At 37.7% G+C, this 26,291-nt stretch overlaps 1 protein-coding gene across 8 annotated transcripts in view; it reads right to left on the bottom strand.

Moving 5' to 3' along the window:
* Positions 1-26,291, bottom strand: part of LOC127707537 (putative sodium-coupled neutral amino acid transporter 10) — an 80,823-nt gene that overhangs the window by 34,667 nt on the left and 19,865 nt on the right. Inside the window, exons 2-3 of one of the 8 annotated variants that reach the window (XM_052212113.1) lie at positions 4,413-4,524; positions 435-552 (exon numbers count right to left, since the gene is read on the bottom strand). The exons of 6 other annotated variants lie outside the window; for them this stretch is intronic. In XM_052212113.1, the coding sequence (XP_052068073.1) occupies positions 435-552; positions 4,413-4,505 (211 nt within the window). In that variant the 5' untranslated portion in view covers positions 4,506-4,524. The remainder of the gene's footprint in view (positions 1-434; positions 553-4,412; positions 4,525-26,291) is intronic. One more of the 8 variants, XM_052212119.1, reaches the window with a different exon arrangement.

The following is a 26,291-nucleotide window of genomic DNA, read 5'->3' as shown; positions in this document are numbered from 1 at the left end:
GAATATCAAGATAAGATGATGTGTATGATTGCTAATGTGTCAAATCTGGTTATGGCTAAGTGTTCATTGGGGTAGAAAATCCTTAATGTTACACATTTCACATACTGGAAATTATAAAGTACATACAATGAATCCTATAAAGTACCAACCAAGTGGTGGTAAAGAAAAAGGTGTTATACTGGTTTCCTGTAAGTTCCTAGTTCTGTAATAACAAAAACCTCATCTGAGAAAATCAATCAATTGTAAAGTTATCAAACATTTACATTAGATATTTCTAACAAAGAAACTGTCACTGGTCCAATAAATTTTGATAAACATTAAAGATTTGTCCACCATGATCATAAATACTAAATCAAGAAGTAAAAGAGTTATTTGACAATGCTGGAAAATCCAACCAATCAAAAATCACTTTAAAAATATTGTAACTGACTTACCTAAATATCCATAGGATCTTTTTTTAGAAGACAAACCAGCCTTCATCAACATCTGGCATGAGGATAATGTGAGCCATGAGCAGAAAAATAATAAAATAGTTCCCAGGACAATTCCACACTGAAAAATAATAAAATAATTCCCAGGATAATTCCACACTGAATAAAATGCTCAGCAAGCCACAGCTTGATACAACCGCAGAGGTCCTGAACAGTTGGGACAAGTATGTTAAAGCTCTGAATTTGGATTGTGATTAAATATTTGACACAGCACAGGTTTCTGACACAGAATGAATGTGCTCTAAGAACTTAAAAATTTGAAATTTGACATTTACCTACAATGTATTATGGTCCAATATCCAAAATCTAAATACATGCACCCCGATTTGGACCAACTTGAAAACTTAGCCCAAAATCAAGCATATCAAAGAACCTCAAGAATTCAATTTTTGTTGAAATCAAACAAAGTTTACTTTCCAACCCTTTGGACCTCAATGTGGACCAATTTTAAAACAGGGCCCAAAATTAAAAATCTAAAAACATGGTTAGATTCAGCATATTAAAGAATCCCAAGAATTCAAGACTTTGAATTAAACCCCATTGAAATTGCTCAAGAAATAAGCAATTTATACAAAGTATTAAAAAAGGTATTATTTTTGGACCCTTTTTCCTAAATCGTAAAGGGCATAACCCAAAAATCAATCCCAACCTTCCTTTTTTGGTATTGAACCTTGTGGTACATTTTCATAGAGATCAATACACTTATACTCAAGTTTTTGTCTGGAAACCAGAAAATCCTTGTTTTTTGGCCCCTCATTCCTGACCAGTTAGGAAAATAACGCCCAAAATCAATCCCAACCTTCCTTTTGTGGTATTGAACCTTGTGGTACAATTTCATAGAGATCAATACACTTATACTCAAGTTTTTGTCTGGAAACCAAATGTCATCGGACAACGACAATAATGATGTCATACCATTATACTGAACAAATTTTGCGGTCAAATAAAAATAATTAATAAAAATCCTGAGATAATACAACACTAAAAAAAATAATAAGATAGTTCCAACGGTAATACCACACTGAAAAATAATAAGATAGTTCCAACGGTAATACCACACTGAAAAATAATAAGATAGTTCCAACGGTAATACCACACTGAAAAATAATAAGATAGTTCCAACGGTAATACCACACTGAAAAATAATAAGATAGTTCCAACAGTTATACCACACTGAAAAATAATAAGATAGTTCCAACGGTAATACCACACTGAAAAGTAATAAGATAGTTCCAACGGTAATACCACACTGAAAAATAATAAGATAGTTCCAACGGTAATACCACACTGAAAAATAATAAGATAGTTCCAACGGTAATACCACACTGAAAAATAATAAGATAGTTCCAACGGTAATACCACACTGAAAAATAATAAGATAGTTCCAACGGTAATACCACACTGAAAAATAATAAGATAGTTCCAACGGTAATACCACACTGAAAAATAATAAGATAGTTCCAACGGTAATACCACACTGAAAAATAATAAGATAGTTCCAACGGTAATACCACACTGAAAAATAATAAGATAGTTCCAACGGTAATACCACACTGAAAAATAATAAGATAGTTCCAACGGTAATACCACACTGAAAAATAATAAGATAGTTCCAACGGTAATACCACACTGAAAAATAATAAGATAGTTCCAACGGTAATACCACACTGAAAAATAATAAGATAGTTCCAACGGTAATACCACACTGAAAAATAATAAGATAGTTCCAACGGTAATACCACACTGAAAAATAATAAGATAGTTCCAACGGTAATACCACACTGAAAAATAATAAGATAGTTCCAACAGTTATACCACACTGAAAAATAATAAGATAGTTCCAACGGTAATACCACACTGAAAAATAATAAGATAGTTCCAACGGTAATACCACACTGAAAAATAATAAGATAGTTCCAACGGTAATACCACACTGAAAAATAATAAGATAGTTCCAACGGTAATACCACACTGAAAAATAATACGATAGTTCCAACGGTAATACCACACTGAAAAATAATAAGATAGTTCCAACGGTAATACCACACTGAAAAATAATAAGATAGTTCCAACGGTAATACCACACTGAAAAATAATACGATAGTTCCAACGGTAATACCACACTGAAAAATAATAAGATAGTTCCAACGGTAATACCACACTGAAAAATAATAAGATAGTTCCAACGGTAATACCACACTGAAAAATAATAAGATAGTTCCAACGGTAATACCACACTGAAAAATAATAAGATAGTTCCAACGGTAATACCACACTGAAAAATAATAAGATAGTTCCAACAGTTATACCACACTGAAAAATAATAAGATAGTTCCAACGGTAATACCACACTGAAAAATAATAAGATAGTTCCAACGGTAATACCACACTGAAAAATAATAAGATAGTTCCAACGGTAATACCACACTGAAAAATAATAAGATAGTTCCAACGGTAATACCACACTGAAAAATAATACGATAGTTCCAACGGTAATACCACACTGAAAAATAATAAGATAGTTCCAACGGTAATACCACACTGAAAAATAATAAGATAGTTCCAACGGTAATACCACACTGAAAAATAATAAGATAGTTCCAACGGTAATACCACACTGAAAAATAATACGATAGTTCCAACGGTAATACCACACTGAAAAATAATAAGATAGTTCCAACGGTAATACCACACTGAAAAATAATAAGATAGTTCCAACGGTAATACCACACTGAAAAATAATAAGATAGTTCCAACGGTAATACCACACTGAAAAATAATAAGATAGTTCCAACGGTAATACCACACTGAAAAATAATAAGATAGTTCCAACGGTAATACCACACTGAAAAATAATAAGATAGTTCCAACGGTAATACCACACTGAAAAATAATAAGATAGTTCCAACGGTAATACCACACTGAAAAATAAAACTCCCAGGATAATCCCACACTAAAATATAATAAATAGTTTCCAGGATAATACCACACTGAAAGATGTCACACTACCAATTCACTCAATCACATTTGCCTTGGAACATTAAAGTACATGTATATAGCCCTTATCTGACAAAAAATAGTGCTTTTCAAGTTTTGTTGTTGTTTATTACTTAAACTAGCAAATGATTTCACTGGAATGTAACCTTTTTCTGATTGAGAAATATACTTTGATCATTTTGAGCACAAATTTACTTGTGCCTAAACTTGCATCACAATTTAGGGTAGCTGTGCTGAATAGATTGCTAATATGCAAGGGAATTGTCTGAACAGTACTGAATTAACCCCAGTGGAAAAGTCTGAAATTGACTGAAAACTGAACAAGACTAAATAATTTATTGTTCAGACTTTTCAGATGATGTAAAGATCAAAATTACCATTTCATTCTAAAATTCATTTACTAGCTTTAAACCACTAGACCTTTTACCAAATCAAAACCCTCTGGTCCTTTCCCCAATCAATTACCCTCTTGCCCTTTTCCTCAATCAATAACCCTCTGACCCTTTTCCCCAATCAATACACACATACATGTACCCAATCAATACCCTTTGGCCCTATACCTAATCAATAATCCTCTGACCCTTTTATGCAATCAATACCCCTCTTAGTAGCGCTTTTACCCAATCAATAGTCTCTGGCCCTTTTACCCAATTAATACCCCTCTGGCCTTTTAGCTAATCAATACCCCTCTGCTGGCCTTTAAGCTAATCATTATACTCCTCTGGCCTTTTACCCAATCAATACCCTTCTGGCCTTTTAGCTTATCGATCTGGCCCTTTTAATGTATCAGTATGGCACTGGAACTTTTACCAAGTTGAGCTCGTGTCTTTCAAAATACATGTTTTATCAATTTCAAAAACTACCAAAAATATTAATGTAGACACGTCACACAGGCAGAAAAGTTTGATTTGTTTGTAAACATACCTCTTTATAACAAAATGGCATAGCTAACACAGTTACACCTATAATACTATTACTAAGGTTCAAAATGTGTGGTATATGACTATCTTCTGACATGATGGCTAGAGTCTGTTGTCTGAAAAGTGTAAAAATAAATATGTTACATTGTGTTATTGTTATGTTAGATATATTAAAACTTTAAGACTTTGTTTTTGTTGCTGAATTCTCCAATATGCTTGTTTATTATATTTTTTTATTATAATAATTATTACATTTTAACAAATGATAATGATGTTTAAATTGTTTTAAGTATTAATTGTTTTAACATGTTTTATGTTCTTGAAGATAAAACTATAATTTAGTAGTGCCAAAGGCAATGTATAAAATTCAATCATGTCAATGGTTCAATGTGTGATGATAGTGTATATTAGGTTCAATAGTTTACCTTAGTTACAGTTCAGTAGAAGCCTTATTTTATGTACTTGTATATACTTCAATAAACATTGAAAAGAATAAGATATTTGGCAGGTAAACCTTGGGTCAGGTCCGTTGTGAAAGGGATGTCCCAAAGGAAACTCTAATACGAGTAATGAGGCACTTAGGAAGAACATCCCTCCTTCAAGAATGGTATAAGCAGGAGCGATTCCTTGCTCTTTGTCATTCGTCTGAAGTCTACGAAGACGATGGCCATGTTACATACGGTACATGATTATTAGAGAAAGGATATTTGAGATCCTTGTCTCTTATATAAGATACTATTACTAAGTGTAATAAAGAACAGGTTGGTGATTTTATGACTATAATGCAACAAAGGACAAGGTTTGTGCCTGTTCTTTAAGACTTGTACAACGTATAGTTTGTCAAGTATGAATTTTAACCATACAAGACAAGTGTGTTCACTTATAGGGTACCACATGTACCATTAGGACAAGTCATAGCTTGTAGGGTACCAACATGTACCATTAGGACAGGTTTGTTAACTTGTAGGGTACATAATTGTACCAAGAGGACAAGTTTGTCCCTGACCAAGGACAAATTTGTATTTGTACAAATTTGTATCATTTAAAATTGAGAATGGAAATGGGAAATATGTCAAAGAGACAACAACCAGACCAAAGAGCAGACAACAGCTGAAGGCCACCAATGGGTCTTCAATTTGTATATATTTTAAAGTGGAATGATTAATGTATAGATAAATTTAGCTGTTGATGCAAGAGCAGTTGTACATATTTTAGTTCAATGATGTCAATTTATGAATAAAGTTTACTTGTTATATATTTTGTAAATTGAACATTTTGGATCCAGTATCAAACTGGTAACGAACTCATTTTAAAATAGAAATAGACACACTTACCCTGTGTACATGTTACAAATGTTTAGAAGAATAGAGTTCTTTAGTCTTAATTGACTGCCCGACTACCCTTATTACACACTGTCACTTATGCTTTGATTAATAGAAAAAGTTATTTTCATTCAGAACGTAATTTTCATTTGGGTGAAAAATTTCAAACTTTTGATGTGGTTGGCTCATAACTCCCATGATTTCATCATTCAAATTTTGTCCAGATGTATAAATGAAGTTAGCAGGTTCTGATTTGGCCATCCAGTCGGCTACCAAATCAGAAAACCACTCTGGACACAGGCGGTCAAATCAGTCAATATTGCTTCGGACACAGAATCACAAAAGTAGACGTCTGACGGTCTGTATGGTCATCAACAAGAATGTAGCTTTTCTACTCATTATCAGAGATGTGAAATGTTTTGCTCATGCTTTGTTAAACTGTCATTAGAAAATTGTCTAAAATTGTTTCAACCAAATAAATTGTCAGAGTAAATTACCGAAATTATTGGCGAAGTTTTTTTTTTGTTGTCTGCTTCAAGGAAACGTGTAAATTCTGCATCACACAAGCGCTTGTAATAGTGGCTTTCGTTTTTGTTTAGGTAGACTCTACGTATCACTAGCCTAGGGTAGTATGAATATTCATGAGTTTTATGAAGCAACGCGGGATACGTGATCACGTCATTGGCGCGATTATCTAATTTCACAGAACTATCAGCAAGCGGAAAACAAAAATATGTTCAGAAGTTCTTAGATATTTCCCAAGATGTAGGGCATACATCACTGGAACAGAGACGATACCAAAATAAGTATTTTGAATAGTGAATCAGCTTTAGATATTGTGCACAAACACGGCATCTAGCCTATTCTAGGCACTCAAAAGACGATTATTAAAAGGGGGGAGTTACACGCAACGAATGCATACGAGGGCTACCCTATGTGTTACATATGAAAACATACAGAAGAGCTATATTAAACCAGCGACAGTAACAGATCCAAATTTTCATTTGGGGGGGGGGGGGGGGGGGGGGGGGGAGTGGGGCTGCTCCAGTCCATGGCATAGGGACTTCCAGTGGCGGATCCAGAACTTTTCATAAGGGGTGCCCGCTGACTGACCTAAGGGGGGGGGGGGGGGGGGGGGGGGGCCGCTCCAGTCATGCTTCAGTGATTCCCTATATAATCAAACAAATTTTTCACACGAAAAGGGGGGGGCCCTGGACCCCCAGCCCCCCCCCCCCCCCCCCCCCCCCCCCCTTGATCCGCCTATGACTTCAGTCTTGACTTCAGGTCAAATATATGTAATATAGTATAGCGCGTCAATCGTCTACATACGTTTAAAAAAAACGAAAAAACGTATGCCCCTACTGTAGACGATTTATTGGCTATATATCTGATCTGTAGTCCAGTCCCTATTTATGCTCCAGTCATGCCTGGGTGATTCCCTATATATCCACCAATTTTCCCTACAAGAAGAGGGTCCAATGCACCCTGCTCACCCCCTAAATCAGTGTTTGAGAGACACATATTCACTTGTATATATGTCTCAGAATAAACCAATGTAAAACCAAACCTTAGCCTAACTCAATTACTGATTAGACCAATAATTATGATGTCTTGAAAGGATATTTTATTTTTTTTGGTCATAATTATCTGGACTACTGCTACCTATGATCCCATCATTAACATATGGTCGAAGGGGGTGGGGCTAGGGTGTTTGTTTCATCTTGCACACAGTTACAGGGTTTGGTACAGACATCTGGCTGTTGTTGTAAACCAGACACCCCATTCATATACATTTATTGTACATGTTTTTTTGTTTGCAAGAATCTGTACATGTATATATACCTGTTGTTCATATAATTTTCATAAGAAAATCATTACCCATTGATCCATAAATATATATTTTCCAAGCTACCATAAATATAAACTATGACATCTTTAGATGTAACTAAAAACCTGGGTTCTTTCATATTATTGAACAAAAACATCAGTACACAATTTTACAGACATCTAAGATTATCATAACATTTAAACATGCTATCTGGTTTTTAACTTTAACTGATTTTATAAATTTTTTGTAGTAATCCTTGCATTCTGTTTATTTTTAAAGGAATGCATTGACCATACAAAAGAATATATGTTTGTTTGCCCTAACCCTACCTACCATAAACATAGCTGCCTACCCAAATTCTTTTATTGTTCTGATGTGAAAAAGTTTTCTTTTAATCTGATAGGCATGAAGACTAAAAAACATCTGACACTTCAATTTCCCTTTGCTGTGAGAAAAAAGAAAATGCCTACCAACCTACCCACTGTCTCTAAAATGTATCTTTGGGTAGGGTAAGGGCAAACTAAAATATTCATAAGTGTAGCCTTACAAATGTGACATCAAAATTTATCAGTGTAAAAATTATTTCCGGTTTAAACAGTCTTCTTGAAAACTTGGACATAATGACGTAAAAATCTGCTAAGAGGTGTGCAAATTGAGCAGGGGATACCCCACAAACCCTTTCTATTAGTTAACATTTACAGTGTCCAGTTATGTACCCCTTTAAGTTTATTCTGTCCTTTTAAATTTGTGAATAAAGGAAGTATCTTTATTAATAATTTATATATATATATGCTCTTAAAAGGTAAATTTACAAATGATATATTATGTTCAAAACAAGCTGATTACTTTTTGTTTAGTTCTAAGTAAAAACTAGGAGTAAGGGAATTTTCTGCTAAGGGAATTTAGACAATTTTTTTAAAATTTCAACCTAAGGTCAAATATATAAATTTCACTTGTCCACTTAATCATGTTAATATGAAAAACTAAAGTGCAAGGAGTATTTATTTATCTACATTTCTTGTTTCAGCAATTGCTGTACCTTTCCAGTTACTTATTATGTGTTGTGTATTAATTTGACTATAACACTTTTGAGTGACTGGATAGGTTGATAATATTCATCAATCGAAAAAGAAACTGGAGAGATTGGTAATGGTTTTACACAGCAGCAATTGAAGGTACACAAATTAAGGTTGTCATATCAGCCTACAAAGTCATATGAAAAGCCCAGGCTAGTGGTCAATAAGCATGAGTCTTCAGACATCAGTCATATCAATGGCCTAGGGTAGTGGTCAATTATCAGGAGTGATCATTCAACAGTCCTATCAATAGCCTAGGGAAGTGGTCAGTTATCTGGAATGACCAGTTAACAAAGTCATATCACTAGCCTAAGGTAGTAGTCAATTATCTGGAATGACCAGTTAACAAAGTCATATCACTAGCCTAGGGTAGAAGTAAATTATCTGGAATGACCAGTTAACAAAGTCATGTCACTAGCCTAGGGTAGTGGTCAATTATCAGGAGTGATCAGTTTACAAAGTCATATCACTAGCCTAGAGTAGTGGTTAATTATCAGGAGTGATCAGTTAACAAAGTCACGTCGCTAGCCTAAGGTAGTAGTCAATTATTAGGAGTGATCAGTTAACAAAGCCATATCACTAGCCTAGGGTAGTGGTCAAATATCTTGAATGACCAGTTAACAAAGCCATATCACTAGCCTAGGGTAGTGGTCAATTATAAGGAGTGATCAGTTTACAAAGTCATATCACTAGCCTAGGGTAGTGGTCAATTATCTGGAATGACCAGTTAACAAAGTCATATCACTAGCCTAGGGTAGTGGTCAATTATCTGGAATGACCAGTTAACAACGCCATTTCACTAGCCTAGGGTAGTAGTCAATTATCTGGAATGACCAGTTAACAAAGTCATATCACTAGCCTAGGGTAGTAGTCAATTATCTGGAATGACCAGTTAACAAAGACTTATCACTAGCCTAGGGTAGTGGTCAATTATCTGGAATGACCAGTTAACAAAGTCATATCACTTGCCTACGGTAGTGGTCAATTATCTGGAATGACCAGTTAACAAAGTCATATCACTTGCCTAGGGTAGCAGTCAATTATCTGGAATGACCAGTTAACAAAGTCATATCACTTGCCTAGGGTAGTGGTCAATTATCTGGAATGACCAGTTAACAAAGTCATATCACTAGCCTAAGGTAGTAGTCAATTATCTGGAATGACCAGTTAACAAAGTCATATCACTAGCCTAAGGTAGAAGTAAATTATCTGGAATGACCAGTTAACAAAGTCATGTCACTAGCCTAGGGTAGTGGTCAATTATCAGGAGTGATCAGTTTACAAAGTCATATCACTAGCCTAGAGTAGTGGTTAATTATCAGGAGTGATTAGTTAACAAAGTCACGTCACTAGCCTAAGGTAGTAGTCAATTATTAGGAGTGATCAGTTAACAAAGCCATATCACTAGCCTAGGGTAGTGGTCAAATATCTTGAATGACCAGTTAACAAAGCCATATCACTAGCCTAGGGTAGTGGTCAATTATTAGGAGTGATCAGTTAACAAAGCCATATCACTAGCCTAGGGTAGTGGTCAAATATCTTGAATGACCAGTTAACAAAGCCATATCACTAGCCTAGGGTAGTGGTCAATTATCTGGAATGACCAGTTAACAAAGTCATATCACTAGCCTAGGGTAGTGGTCAATTATCTAGAATGACCAGTTAACAAAGCCATCTTACTAGCCTAGGGTAGTGTTCAATTATCAGGAGTGATCAGTTTACAAAGTCATATCACTAGCCTAAGGTAGTGGTCAATTATCTGGAATGACCAGTTAACAAAGTCATATCACTTGCCTAGGGTAGCGGTCAATTATCTGGAATGACCAGTTAACAAAGTCATATCACTTGCCTAGGGTAGTGGTCAATTATCTGGAATGACCAGTTAACAAAGTCATATCACTAGCCTAGGGTAGTAGTCAATTATCTGGAATGACCAGTTAACAAAGACTTATCACTAGCCTAGGGTAGTAGTCAATTATCTGGAATGACCAGTTAACAAAGTCATATCACTTGCCTAGGGTAGCGGTCAATTATCTGGAATGACCAGTTAACAAAGTCATATCACTTGCCTAGGGTAGTGGTCAATTATCTGGAATGACCAGTTAACAAAGTCATATCACTAGCCTAGGGTAGAAGTAAATTATCTGGAATGACCAGTTAACAAAGTCATGTCACTAGCCTAGGGTAGTGGTCAATTATCAGGAGTGATCAGTTTACAAAGTCATATCACTAACCTAGAGTAGTGGTTAATTATCAGGAGTGATTAGTTAACAAAGTCACGTCACTAGCCTAAGGAAGTAGTCAATTATTAGGAGTGATCAGTTAACAAAGCCATATCACTAGCCTAGGGTAGTGGTCAAATATCTTGAATGACCAGTTAACAAAGCCATATCACTAGCCTAGGGTAGTGGTCAATTATAAGGAGTGATCAGTTTACAAAGTCATATCACTAGCCTAGGGTAGTGGTCAATTATCTGGAATGACCAGTTAACAAAGTCATATCACTAGCCTAGGGTAGTGGTCAATTATCTGGAATGACCAGTTAACAACGCCATATCACTAGCCTAGGGTAGTAGTCAATTATCTGGAATGACCAGTTAACAAAGTCATATCACTAGCCTAGGGTAGTGGTCAATTATCTTGAATGACCCGTTAACAAAGCCATATTACTAGCCTAGGGTAGTAGTCAATTATCTGGAATGACCAGTTAACAAAGTCATATCACTAGCCTAGGGTAGTAGTCAATTATCAGGAGTGATCAGTTTACAAAGTCATATCACTAGCCTAGGGTAGTGGTCAATTATCTTGAATGACCAGTTAACAAAGCCATACCACTAGTATAGGGTAGTGGTCATTTATCAGATCAGTTAAGTTAACAAATCCATATCACTTGCCTAGAGTAGTGGTTAATTATCAGGAGTGATCAGTTAACAAAGTCACATCACTAGCCTAGGGTAGTAGTCAATTGTTAGGAGTGATCAGTTAACAAAGCCATATCACTAGCCTAGGGTAGTGGTCAATTATCTTGAATGACCAGTTAACAAAGCCATATCACTAGCCTAGGGTAGTGGTCAATTATAAGGAGTGATCAGTTTACAAAGTCATATCACTAGCCTAGGGTAGTGGTCAATTATCTGGAATGACCAGTTAACAAAGTCATATCACTAGCCTAGGGTAGTGGTCAATTATCTGGAATGACCAGTTAACAAAGCCATATTACTAGCCTAGGGTAGTGTTCAATTATCAGGAGTGATCAGTTTACAAAGTCATATCATTAGCCTAAGGTAGTGGTCAATTATCTGGAATGACCAGTTAACAAAGTCATATCACTTGCCTAGGGTAGCGGTCAATTATCTGGAATGACCAGTTAACAAAGTCATATCACTTGCCTAGGGTAGCGGTCAATTATCTGGAATGACCAGTTAACAAAGTCATATCACTTGCCTAGGGTAGTGGTCAATTATCTGGAATGACCAGTTAACAAAGTCATATCACTAGCCTAGGGTAGTGGTCAATTATCTGGAATGACCAGTTAACAAAGACTTATCACTAGCCTAGGGTAGTGGTCAATTATCTGGAATGACCAGTTAACAAAGTCATATCACTTGCCTAGGGTAGCGGTCAATTATCTGGAATGACCAGTTAACAAAGTCATATCACTTGCCTAGGGTAGTGGTCAATTATCTGGAATGACCAGTTAACAAAGTCATATCACTAGCCTAGGGTAGTAGTCAATTATCTGGAATGACCAGTTAACAAAGACTTATCACTAGCCTAGGGTAGTGGTCAATTATCTGGAATGACCAGTTAACAAAGTCATATCACTTGCCTACGGTAGTGGTCAATTATCTGGAATGACCAGTTAACAAAGTCATATCACTTGCCTAGGGTAGCGGTCAATTATCTGGAATGACCAGTTAACAAAGTCATATCACTTGCCTAGGGTAGTGGTCAATTATCTGGAATGACCAGTTAACAAAGTCATATCACTAGCCTAGGGTAGTAGTCAATGATCTGGAATGACCAGTTAACAGAGACTTATCACTAGCCTAGGGTAGTGGTCAATTATCTGTTATGACCAGTTAACAAAGTCATATCACTTGCCTCCGGTAATGGTCAATTATCTGGAATGACCAGTTAACAAAGTCATATCACTTGCCTAGGGTAGTGGTCAATTATCTGGAATGACCAGTTAACAAAGTCATATCACTTGCCTAGGGTAGTGGTCAATTATCTGGAATGACCAGTTAACAAAGTCATATCACTAGCCAAGGGTAGTAGTCAATTATCTGGAATGACCAGTTAACAAAGCCATATCACTAGCCTAGGGTAGTGGTCATTTATCTGGAATGACCAGTTAACAAAGCCATATCACTAGTATAGGGTAATGGTCATTTAGCAGACCAGTTTAGTTAACAAATCCATATCACTAGCCTAGAGCAGTGGTCAATTATCAGGAGTGATCAGTTCACAAAGTCATATCACTAGCCTAGGGTAGTGGTCACTTATCAGCTAGCATATGGTAGTTGTCAGTAATGTGTCATCACTAGCCTAGGGTAGTGGTCAATTATCTGGAATGACCAGTTAACAAAGTCATATCACTAGCCTAGGGTAGTGGTCAATTATCTGGAATGACCAGTTAACAACGCCATATCACTAGCCTAGGGTAGTAGTCAATTATCTGGAATGACCAGTTAACAAAGTCATATCACTAGCCTAGGGTAGTGGTCAATTATCTTGAATGACCCGTTAACAAAGCCATATCACTAGCCTAGGGTAGTAGTCAATTATCTGGAATGACCAGTTAACAAAGTCATATCACTAGCCTAGGGTAGTAGTCAATTATCAGGAGTGATCAGTTTACAAAGTCATATCACTAGCCTAGGGTAGTGGTCAATTATCTTGAATGACCAGTTAACAAAGCCATACCACTAGTATAGGGTAGTGGTCATTTATCAGATCAGTTAAGTTAACAAATCCATATCACTTGCCTAGAGTAGTGGTTAATTATCAGGAGTGATCAGTTAACAAAGTCACATCACTAGCCTAGGGTAGTAGTCAATTGTTAGGAGTGATCAGTTAACAAAGCCATATCACTAGCCTAGGGTAGTGGTCAATTATCTTGAATGACCAGTTAACAAAGCCATATCACTAGCCTAGGGTAGTGGTCAATTATAAGGAGTGATCAGTTTACAAAGTCATATCACTAGCCTAGGGTAGTGGTCAATTATCTGGAATGACCAGTTAACAAAGTCATATCACTAGCCTAGGGTAGTGGTCAATTATCTGGAATGACCAGTTAACAAAGCCATATTACTAGCCTAGGGTAGTGTTCAATTATCAGGAGTGATCAGTTTACAAAGTCATATCATTAGCCTAAGGTAGTGGTCAATTATCTGGAATGACCAGTTAACAAAGTCATATCACTTGCCTAGGGTAGCGGTCAATTATCTGGAATGACCAGTTAACAAAGTCATATCACTTGCCTAGGGTAGCGGTCAATTATCTGGAATGACCAGTTAACAAAGTCATATCACTTGCCTAGGGTAGTGGTCAATTATCTGGAATGACCAGTTAACAAAGTCATATCACTAGCCTAGGGTAGTGGTCAATTATCTGGAATGACCAGTTAACAAAGACTTATCACTAGCCTAGGGTAGTGGTCAATTATCTGGAATGACCAGTTAACAAAGTCATATCACTTGCCTAGGGTAGCGGTCAATTATCTGGAATGACCAGTTAACAAAGTCATATCACTTGCCTAGGGTAGTGGTCAATTATCTGGAATGACCAGTTAACAAAGTCATATCACTAGCCTAGGGTAGTAGTCAATTATCTGGAATGACCAGTTAACAAAGACTTATCACTAGCCTAGGGTAGTGGTCAATTATCTGGAATGACCAGTTAACAAAGTCATATCACTTGCCTACGGTAGTGGTCAATTATCTGGAATGACCAGTTAACAAAGTCATATCACTTGCCTAGGGTAGCGGTCAATTATCTGGAATGACCAGTTAACAAAGTCATATCACTTGCCTAGGGTAGTGGTCAATTATCTGGAATGACCAGTTAACAAAGTCATATCACTAGCCTAGGGTAGTAGTCAATGATCTGGAATGACCAGTTAACAGAGACTTATCACTAGCCTAGGGTAGTGGTCAATTATCTGTTATGACCAGTTAACAAAGTCATATCACTTGCCTCCGGTAATGGTCAATTATCTGGAATGACCAGTTAACAAAGTCATATCACTTGCCTAGGGTAGTGGTCAATTATCTGGAATGACCAGTTAACAAAGTCATATCACTTGCCTAGGGTAGTGGTCAATTATCTGGAATGACCAGTTAACAAAGTCATATCACTAGCCAAGGGTAGTAGTCAATTATCTGGAATGACCAGTTAACAAAGCCATATCACTAGCCTAGGGTAGTGGTCATTTATCTGGAATGACCAGTTAACAAAGCCATATCACTAGTATAGGGTAATGGTCATTTAGCAGACCAGTTTAGTTAACAAATCCATATCACTAGCCTAGAGCAGTGGTCAATTATCAGGAGTGATCAGTTCACAAAGTCATATCACTAGCCTAGGGTAGTGGTCACTTATCAGCTAGCATATGGTAGTTGTCAGTAATGTGTCATATCACTAGCCTAGGGTAGTGGTCAATTATCTGGAATGACCAGTTAACAAAGTCATATCACTAGCCTAGGGTAGTGGTCAATTATCTGGAATGACCAGTTAACAACGCCATTTCACTAGCCTAGGGTAGTAGTCAATTATCTGGAATGACCAGTTAACAAAGTCATATCACTAGCCTAGGGTAGTGGTCAATTATCTTGAATGACCCGTTAACAAAGCCATATCACTAGCCTAGGGTAGTAGTCAATTATCTGGAATGACCAGTTAACAAAGTCATATCACTAGCCTAGGGTAGTAGTCAATTATCAGGAGTGATCAGTTTACAAAGTCATATCACTAGCCTAGGGTAGTGGTCAATTATCTTGAATGACCAGTTAACAAAGCCATACCACTAGTATAGGGTAGTGGTCATTTATCAGATCAGTTAAGTTAACAAATCCATATCACTTGCCTAGAGTAGTGGTTAATTATCAGGAGTGATCAGTTAACAAAGTCACATCACTAGCCTAGGGTAGTAGTCAATTGTTAGGAGTGATCAGTTAACAAAGCCATATCACTAGCCTAGGGTAGTGGTTAATTATCTTGAATGACCAGTTAACAAAGCCATATCACTAGCCTAGGGTAGTGGTCAATTATAAGGAGTGATCAGTTTACAAAGTCATATCACTAGCCTAGGGTAGTGGTCAATTATCTGGAATGACCAGTTAACAAAGTCATATCACTAGCCTAGGGTAGTGGTCAATTATCTGGAATGACCAGTTAACAAAGCCATATTACTAGCCTAGGGTAGTGTTCAATTATCAGGAGTGATCAGTTTACAAAGTCATATCACTAGCCTAAGGTAGTGGTCAATTGTCTGGAATGACCAGTTAACAAAGTCATATCACTTGCCTAGGGTAGCGGTCAATTATCTGGAATGACCAGTTAACAAAGTCATATCACTTGCCTAGGGTAGCGGTCAATTATCTGGAATGACCAGTTAACAAAGTCATATCACTTGCCTAGGGTAGTGGTCAATTATCTGGAATGACCAGTTAACAAAGTCATATCACTAGCCTAGGGTAGTGGTCAATTATCTGGAATGACCAGTTAACAAAGACTTATCACTAGCCTAGGGTAGTGGTCAATTATCTGGAATGACCAGTTAACAAAGTCATATCACTTGCCTAGGGTAGCGGTCAATTATCTGGAATGACCAGTTAACAAAGTCATATCACTTGCCTAGGGTAGTGGTCAATTATCTGGAATGACCAGTTAACAAAGTCATATCACTAGCCTAGGGTAGTAGTCAATTATCTGGAATGACCAGTTAACAAAGACTTATCACTAGCCTAGGGTAGTGGTCAATTATCTGGAATGACCAGTTAACAAAGTCATATCACTTGCCTACGGTAGTGGTCAATTATCTGGAATGACCAGTTAACAAAGTCATATCACTTGCCTAGGGTAGCGGTCAATTATCTGGAATGACCAGTTAACAAAGTCATATCACTTGCCTAGGGTAGTGGTCAATTATCTGGAATGACCAGTTAACAAAGTCATATCACTAGCCTAGGGTAGTAGTCAATGATCTGGAATGACCAGTTAACAGAGACTTATCACTAGCCTAGGGTAGTGGTCAATTATCTGTTATGACCAGTTAACAAAGTCATATCACTTGCCTCCGGTAATGGTCAATTATCTGGAATGACCAGTTAACAAAGTCATATCACTTGCCTAGGGTAGTGGTCAATTATCTGGAATGACCAGTTAACAAAGTCATATCACTTGCCTAGGGTAGTGGTCAATTATCTGGAATGACCAGTTAACAAAGTCATATCACTAGCCAAGGGTAGTAGTCAATTATCTGGAATGACCAGTTAACAAAGCCATATCACTAGCCTAGGGTAGTGGTCATTTATCTGGAATGACCAGTTAACAAAGCCATATCACTAGTATAGGGTAATGGTCATTTAGCAGACCAGTTTAGTTAACAAATCCATATCACTAGCCTAGAGCAGTGGTCAATTATCAGGAGTGATCAGTTCACAAAGTCATATCACTAGCCTAGGGTAGTGGTCACTTATCAGCTAGCATATGGTAGTTGTCAGTAATGTGTCATATCACTAGCCTAGGGTAGTGGTCAATTATCTGGAATGACCAGTTAACAAAGTCATATCACTAGCCTAGGGTAGTGGTCAATTATCTGGAATGACCAGTTAACAACGCCATTTCACTAGCCTAGGGTAGTAGTCAATTATCTGGAATGACCAGTTAACAAAGTCATATCACTAGCCTAGGGTAGTGGTCAATTATCTTGAATGACCCGTTAACAAAGCCATATCACTAGCCTAGGGTAGTAGTCAATTATCTGGAATGACCAGTTAACAAAGTCATATCACTAGCCTAGGGTAGTAGTCAATTATCAGGAGTGATCAGTTTACAAAGTCATATCACTAGCCTAGGGTAGTGGTCAATTATCTTGAATGACCAGTTAACAAAGCCATACCACTAGTATAGGGTAGTGGTCATTTATCAGATCAGTTAAGTTAACAAATCCATATCACTTGCCTAGAGTAGTGGTTAATTATCAGGAGTGATCAGTTAACAAAGTCACATCACTAGCCTAGGGTAGTAGTCAATTGTTAGGAGTGATCAGTTAACAAAGCCATATCACTAGCCTAGGGTAGTGGTTAATTATCTTGAATGACCAGTTAACAAAGCCATATCACTAGCCTAGGGTAGTGGTCAATTATAAGGAGTGATCAGTTTACAAAGTCATATCACTAGCCTAGGGTAGTGGTCAATTATCTGGAATGACCAGTTAACAAAGTCATATCACTAGCCTAGGGTAGTGGTCAATTATCTGGAATGACCAGTTAACAAAGCCATATTACTAGCCTAGGGTAGTGTTCAATTATCAGGAGTGATCAGTTTACAAAGTCATATCACTAGCCTAAGGTAGTGGTCAATTGTCTGGAATGACCAGTTAACAAAGTCATATCACTTGCCTAGGGTAGCGGTCAATTATCTGGAATGACCAGTTAACAAAGTCATATCACTTGCCTAGGGTAGTGGTCAATTATCTGGAATGACCAGTTAACAAAGTCATATCACTAGCCTAGGGTAGTAGTCAATTATCTGGAATGACCAGTTAACAAAGACTTATCACTAGCCTAGGGTAGTGGTCAATTATCTGGAATGACCATTTAACAAAGTCATATCACTTGCCTAGGGTAGCGGTCAATTATCTGGAATGACCAGTTAACAAAGTCATATCACTTGCCTAGGGTAGTGGTCAATTATCTGGAATGACCAGTTAACAAAGTCATATCACTAGCCTAGGGTAGTAGTCAATTATCTGGAATGACCAGTTAACAAAGACTTATCACTAGCCTAGGGTAGTGGTCAATTATCTGGAATGACCAGTTAACAAAGTCATATCACTTGCCTACGGTAGTGGTCAATTATCTGGAATGACCAGTTAACAAAGTCATATCACTTGCCTAGGGTAGCGGTCAATTATCTGGAATGACCAGTTAACAAAGTCATATCACTTGCCTAGGGTAGTGGTCAATTATCTGGAATGACCAGTTAACAAAGTCATATCACTAGCCAAGGGTAGTAGTCAATTATCTGGAATGACCAGTTAACAAAGCCATATCACTAGCCTAGGGTAGTGGTCATTTATCTGGAATGACCAGTTAACAAAGCCATATCACTAGTATAGGGTAATGGTCATTTAGCAGACCAGTTTAGTTAACAAATCCATATCACTAGCCTAGAGCAGTGGTCAATTATCAGGAGTGATCAATTCACAAAGTCATACCACTAGCCTAGGGTAGTAGTCAATTATCTGGAATGACCAGTTAACAAAGACTTATCACTAGCCTAGGGTAGTGGTCAATTATCTGGAATGACCAGTTAACAAAGTCATATCACTTGCCTAGGGTAGCGGTCAATTATCTGGAATGACCAGTTAACAAAGTCATATCACTTGCCTAGAGTAGTGGTCAATTATCTGGAATGACCAGTTAACAAAGTCATATCACTAGCCTAGGGTAGTAGTCAATTATCTGGAATGACCAGTTAACAAAGACTTATCACTAGCCTAGGGTAGTGGTCAATTATCTGGAATGACCAGTTAACAAAGTCATATCACTTGCCTCCGGTAGTGGTCAATTATCTGGAATGACCAGTTAACAAAGTCATATCACTTGCCTAGGGTAGATGTCAATTATCTGGAATGACCAGTTAACAAAGTCATATCACTTGCCTAGGGTAGTGGTCAATTATCTGGAATGACCAGTTAACAAAGTCATATCACTAGCCTAGGGTAGTAGTCAATTATCTGGAATGACCAGTTAACAGAGACTTATCACTAGCCTAGGGTAGTGGTCAATTATCTGGAATGACCAGTTAACAAAGTCATATCACTTGCCTACGGTAATGGTCAATTATCTGGAATGAACAGTTAACAAAGTCATATCACTTGCCTAGAGTGGTCAATTATCTGGAATGACCAGTTAACAAAGCCATATCACTAGCCTTGGGTAGTGGTCATTTATCAGTTCAGTTAACAAAGCCACATCACTATCCTAGAGTAGTGGTCAATTATCAGTAGTGTTCAGTTAACAAAGTGATATCACTAGCCAAGGGTAGTAGTCAATTATCTGGAATGACCAGTTAACAAAGCCATATCACTAGCCTAGGGTAGTGGTCATTTATCTGGAATGACCAGTTAACAAAGCCATATCACTAGTATAGGGTAATGGTCATTTAGCAGACCAGTTTAGTTAACAAATCCATATCACTAGCCTAGAGCAGTGGTCAATTATCAGGAGTGATCAGTTCACAAAGTCATATCACTAGCCTAGGGTAGTGGTCACTTATCAGCTAGCATATGGTAGTTGTCAGTAATGTGTCATATCACTAGCCTAGGGTAGTGGTCAATTATCTGGAATGACCAGTTAACAAAGTCATATCACTAGCCTAGGGTAGTGGTCAATTATCTGGAATGACCAGTTAACAACGCCATTTCACTAGCCTAGGGTAGTAGTCAATTATCTGGAATGACCAGTTAACAAAGTCATATCACTAGCCTAGGGTAGTGGTCAATTATCTTGAATGACCCGTTAACAAAGCCATATCACTAGCCTAGGGTAGTAGTCAATTATCTGGAATGACCAGTTAACAAAGTCATATCACTAGCCTAGGGTAGTAGTCAATTATCAGGAGTGATCAGTTTACAAAGTCATATCACTAGCCTAGGGTAGTGGTCAATTATCTTGAATGACCAGTTAACAAAGCCAAACCACTAGTATAGGGTAGTGGTCATTTATCAGATCAGTTAAGTTAACAAATCCATATCACTTGCCTAGAGTAGTGGTTAATTATCAGGAGTGATCAGTTAACAAAGTCACATCACTAGCCTAGGGTAGCAGTCAATTATTAGGAGTGATCAGTTAACAAAGCCATATCACTATCCTAGGGTAGTGGTCAATTATCTTGAATGACCAGTTAACAAAGCCATATCACTAGCCTAGGGTAGTGGTCAATTATAAGGAGTGATCAGTTTACAAAGTCATATCACTAGCCTAGGGTAGTGGTCAATTATCTGGAATGACCAGTTAACAAAGTCATATCACTAGCCTATGGTAGTGGTCAATTATCTGGAATGACCAGTTAACAAAGCCATATTACTAGCCTAGGGTAGTGTTCAATTATCAGGAGTGATCAGTTTACAAAGTCATATCACTAGCCTAAGGTAGTGGTCAATTATCTGGAATGACCAGTTAACAAAGTCATATCACTTGCCTAGGGTAGCGGTCAATTATCTGGAATGACCAGTTAACAAAGTCATATCACTTGCCTAGGGTAGTGGTCAATTATCTGGAATGACCAGTTAACAAAGTCATATCACTAGCCTAGGGTAGTAGTCAATTATCTGGAATGACCAGTTAACAAAGACTTATCACTAGCCTAGGGTAGTGGTCAATTATCTGGAATGACCAGTTAACAAAGTCATATCACTTGCCTACGGTAGTGGTCAATTATCTGGAATGACCAGTTAACAAAGTCATATCACTTGCCTAGGGTAGCGGTCAATTATCTGGAATGACCAGTTAACAAAGTCATATCACTTGCCTAGGGTAGTGGTCAATTATCTGGAATGACCAGTTAACAAAGTCATATCACTAGCCTAGGGTAGTAGTCAATTATCTGGAATGACCAGTTAACAGAGACTTATCACTAGCCTAGGGTAGTGGTCAATTATCTGGAATGACCAGTTAACAAAGTCATATCACTTGCCTACGGTAATGGTCAATTATCTGGAATGAACAGTTAACAAAGTCATATCACTTGCCTAGGGTAGTGGTCAATTATCTGGAATGACCAGTTAACAAAGTCATATCACTTGCCTAGGGTAGTGGTCAATTATCTGGAATGACCAGTTAACAAAGTCATATCACTAGCCAAGGGTAGTAGTCAATTATCTGGAATGACCAGTTAACAAAGCCATATCACTAGCCTAGGGTAGTGGTCATTTATCTGGAATGACCAGTTAACAAAGCCATATCACTAGTATAGGGTAATGGTCATTTAGCAGACCAGTTTAGTTAACAAATCCATATCACTAGCCTAGAGCAGTGGTCAATTATCAGGAGTGATCAGTTCACAAAGTCATATCACTAGCCTAGGGTAGTGGTCACTTATCAGCTAGCATATGGTAGTTGTCAGTAATGTGTCATATCACTAGCCTAGGGTAGAAGTCAATTATCAAGAATGATCAGTTCACAAAGTCATATCAGGGGCAGACCAAGATACACGTGGAGAAGGAACGTTGCAGTAGAGATGGAGAAAGAAGGGTACAGGTGGCATGATCTGGAGAGGATAGCAAAAAAACAGAAAAAGGTGGAGAAATATCGTTAGTGCCCTTTGCTCCACCAAGGGACAACAGGATTAAGCAAGGGTAGTGATCACTTATCAGCTAGCATACGGTAGTTGTCAGTAATGTGTCATATCACAAGCCTAGGGAAGTTGTCAGTTATGTGTCATATCATTAGCATAGGGACGTTGTCAGTGATGTGTCATATCATTAGCCAAAGGAAGTTGTCAGTTATGTGTTATATCACTAACCCAGGGTAGTTGTCAGTTATGTGTCATATCACTAGTCTAGGGAAATTGTAAGTTATTTGTCATATCACTAGCTTAGAGTAGTTGTCATCTATGTGTTATATCCCTAGCCTAGAGTATTTGTCAGTAATGTGTCATTTCACTAGCCTACGGTAGTTGTCAGTAACGTGTCATATCACTAGCCAAGGGTAGTAGTCAATTATCAGGAATGATCAGTTAAGTTAACAAAGCCATATCACTAGCCTAGGGTAGTGGTCATTTATCTGGAATGACCAGTTAACAAAGCCATATCACTAGTATAGGGTAATGGTCATTTAGCAGACCAGTTTAGTAACAAATCCATATCACTAGCCTAGAGCAGTGGTCAATTATCAGGAGTGATCAGTTCACAAAGTCATCTCACTAGCCTAGGGTAGTGGTCACTTATCAGCTAGCATATGGTAGTTGTCAGTAGTGTGTCATATCACTAGCCTAGGGTAGAAGTCAATTATCAAGAATGATCAGTTCACAAAGTCATATCAGGGGCAGACCAAGATACACGTGGAGAAGGAACGTTGCAGTAGAGATGGAGAAAGAAGGGTACAAGTGGCATGATCTGAAGAGGCTAGCAAAAAAACAGAACAAGGTGGAGAAATATCGTCAGTGCCCTTTGCTCCACCAAGGGACAACAGGATTAAGCAAGGGTAGTGATCACTTATCAGCTAGCATACGGTAGTTATCAGTAATGTGTCATATCACTAGCCTATGGAAGTTGTTAGTTATTTGTCATATCACTAGCCCAGGGTAGTTGTCAGTAATGTCTCATATCACTAAATTAGGGTAGTTGTCATTTATGTGTAATATCACTAGCCTAGAGCAGTTGTCAGTAATGTGTCATATCACTAGCCTACGGTAGTTGTCAGTAACGTGTCATATCATCAGCCAACGGTAATTGTCAGTAGTGTCTCATATCACCAGCCTAGGGTAGTTGTCATTAATGCCTCATATCACTAGCCTAGGGTAGTTGTCAGGAATGTCTTATATCAATGGCATAGAGTAGTTGTCATTTGTGCCTATATTATACCCTATGGTAGTTGTCAGTTATGGGTCATATCACTAGCCTACGGTAGTTTTCAGTAACGTGTCATATCATCAGCCTACTGACAACTACCTAGTGCTAGGTTAGTGATATGACACATTAATCACGACTTACCTAGGTTAGTGATATGAGACATTACTGACAACCACCCTAGGCTAGTGATATCACCCATTTATGACAACCACCTTAAGTTAGTGACACGAGACATTAATGACAACTACACTAGGCTAGTGATATGAGACATTAACGACAACTACCATAGGCTAGTGATATGAGACATTAATGACAACTACCTAAGGAGATGAAATGATACGTTACTGACAACTACAAAAAGCTAGTGATATGACACATAAATGACAACTACCCTAGGATGGTGATATCACATAATTATAACTGACAACTACCCAAGGGTAGTGATATGACACATAACTGAAAAGTACTCTAGGCTAGTCAGTGATATTACAAATAACTGACAACTTCCCTAGGCTAGTGATATAACACACTACTGACAACTACCATAAGCTAGTGATGACAAAATACTGATAACTACCCAGGCTAGTGATATAACTTTGTTGTTTTATAATGACAAGTAACGGACAACTACCAGGATAATGATTATATGACACACTACTGACAACTACTCTAGAGTAGTGATATGACAAATTACTGACAACTCCCCTAGGCTAGTTATATGACACATTACTGACAACTACCTTAGGCTAGTGATATATCTGTTGTTTTATAATGACTCATAACTAAAAACTACCATGAGCTAGTGATATGACACATAACTGACAACTACCATAGGCTAGTGATATAACACATAACTGATAACTATTCAAGGCTAGTGAAATGACACATAAATGACAACTACCCTAGGCTAGTGATCTTACACATAATTGGTAACTACCATAGGCTATTGATATGACATTGTTGAATGATCCGATACTACCCTATACTAGTGATATGGCTTTGTTAACTGGCCATTCCAAATAAATGACCACTACCCTAGGCTAGTGATATGGCTTTGTTAACTGATCACTCCTGATAATTGACCACTACCTTAGGCTAGTGATATCACTTTGTTAACTGAACACTACTGATAATTGACCACTACTCTAGGCTAGTGATGTGGCTTTGTTAACTGAACTGATAAATGACAACTACCCAAGGCTAGTGATATGGCTTTGTTAACTGGTCATTCCAGATAAATGACCACTACCCTAGGCTAGTGATATGGCTTTGTTAACTGATGACTCCTGATAACTGACTACTACCCTAGGCTAGTGATATGACTTTGTTAACTGATCAGTCCTGGTAAATGACCACTACCCTAGGCTAGTGATTTGACTTTGTTAACTGATCATTCCTGATAATTGACCACTACCCTAGGCTAGTGATATGGCTTTGTTAACTGATCATTCCTGATAATTGACCACTACCCTAGGCTAGTGATATGGCTTTGTTAACTGATCTGATAAATGACCACTACCTTAGGCTAGTGATGTATGCCTTTGTTAACTTATCACTCCAGATAATTGACCACTACCCTAGGCTAGTGATATGGCTTTGTTAACTGATGACTCCTGATAATTGACCACTACCCTAGGCTAGTGATGTCTCTGGTAACTGATCACTCCTGATAATTGACCACTACCCTTGGCTAGTGATATGACTTTGTTAACTGATGACTCCTGATATTTGACCACTAACATAGGCTAGTGATATGGTTTTGTTAACTTAACTGAATTGATAAATGACCACTACCCTATACTAGTGATATGGCTTTGTAAACTGGTCATTCCAGATAATTGACTTCTACCCTAGGCTAGTGATATGACTTTGTTAACTGGTCATTCCAGATAATTGACCACTTCCCTAGGCTAGTGATATGACTTTGTTAACTGGTCATTCAAGATAATTGACTATAACCCTAGGCTAGTGATATGTCTTTGTTAACTGGTCATTCAAGATAATTGACCACTACCCTAGGCTAGTGATATGGCTTTGTTAACTGGTCATTCCAGATAATTGACTATTACCCTAGGCTGGTGATGACTTTGTTAACTGATCACTCCTAAAATTTGATCACTACCCTAGGCTAGTGATATGTTTCTGTTAACTGATCACTCCTAATAATTGACCACTACCCTAGGCTAGTGATGTGACTTGGTTAACTGATCACTCCTGATAATTAACCACTACTCTAGGCTAGTGATATGGATTTGTTAACTTAACTGATCTGATAAATGACCACTACCCTAGGCTAGTGGTATGGCTTTGTTAACTGGTAATTCAAGATAATTGACTACTACCCTAGGCTAGTGATATGACTTTGTTAACTGGTCATTCCAGATAATTGACTACTACCCTAGGCTAGTGATATGGCTTTGTTAACTGGTCATTCCAGATAATTGACTATAACCCCAGGCTAGTGATATGACTTTGTTAACTGGTCATTCCAGATAATTGACCACTACCCTAGGCTAGTGATATGACTTTGTTAACTGGTCATTCCAGATAAATGACCACTACCCTAGGCTAGTGATATGGCTTTGTTAACTGATGACTCCTGATAACTGACTACTACCCTAGGCTAGTGATATGACTTTGTTAACTGATCAGTCCTGGTAAATGACCACTACCCTAGGCTAGTGATTTGACTTTGTTAACTGATCATTCCTGATAATTGACCACTACCCTAGGCTAGTGATATGGCTTTGTTAACTGATCATTCCTGATAATTGACCACTACCCTAGGCTAGTGATATGGCTTTGTTAACTGATCTGATAAATGACCACTACCTTAGGCTAGTGATGTATG

The sequence above is a fragment of the Mytilus californianus genome, unplaced genomic scaffold (assembly GCF_021869535.1).
Source record: "Mytilus californianus isolate M0D057914Y unplaced genomic scaffold, xbMytCali1.0.p SCAF_7, whole genome shotgun sequence".
Classification (NCBI taxonomy): domain Eukaryota; kingdom Metazoa; phylum Mollusca; class Bivalvia; order Mytilida; family Mytilidae; genus Mytilus; species Mytilus californianus.
Note: the sequence above shows the minus strand (reverse complement) of the source record. Positions and strands in the feature narration are given on the sequence as shown.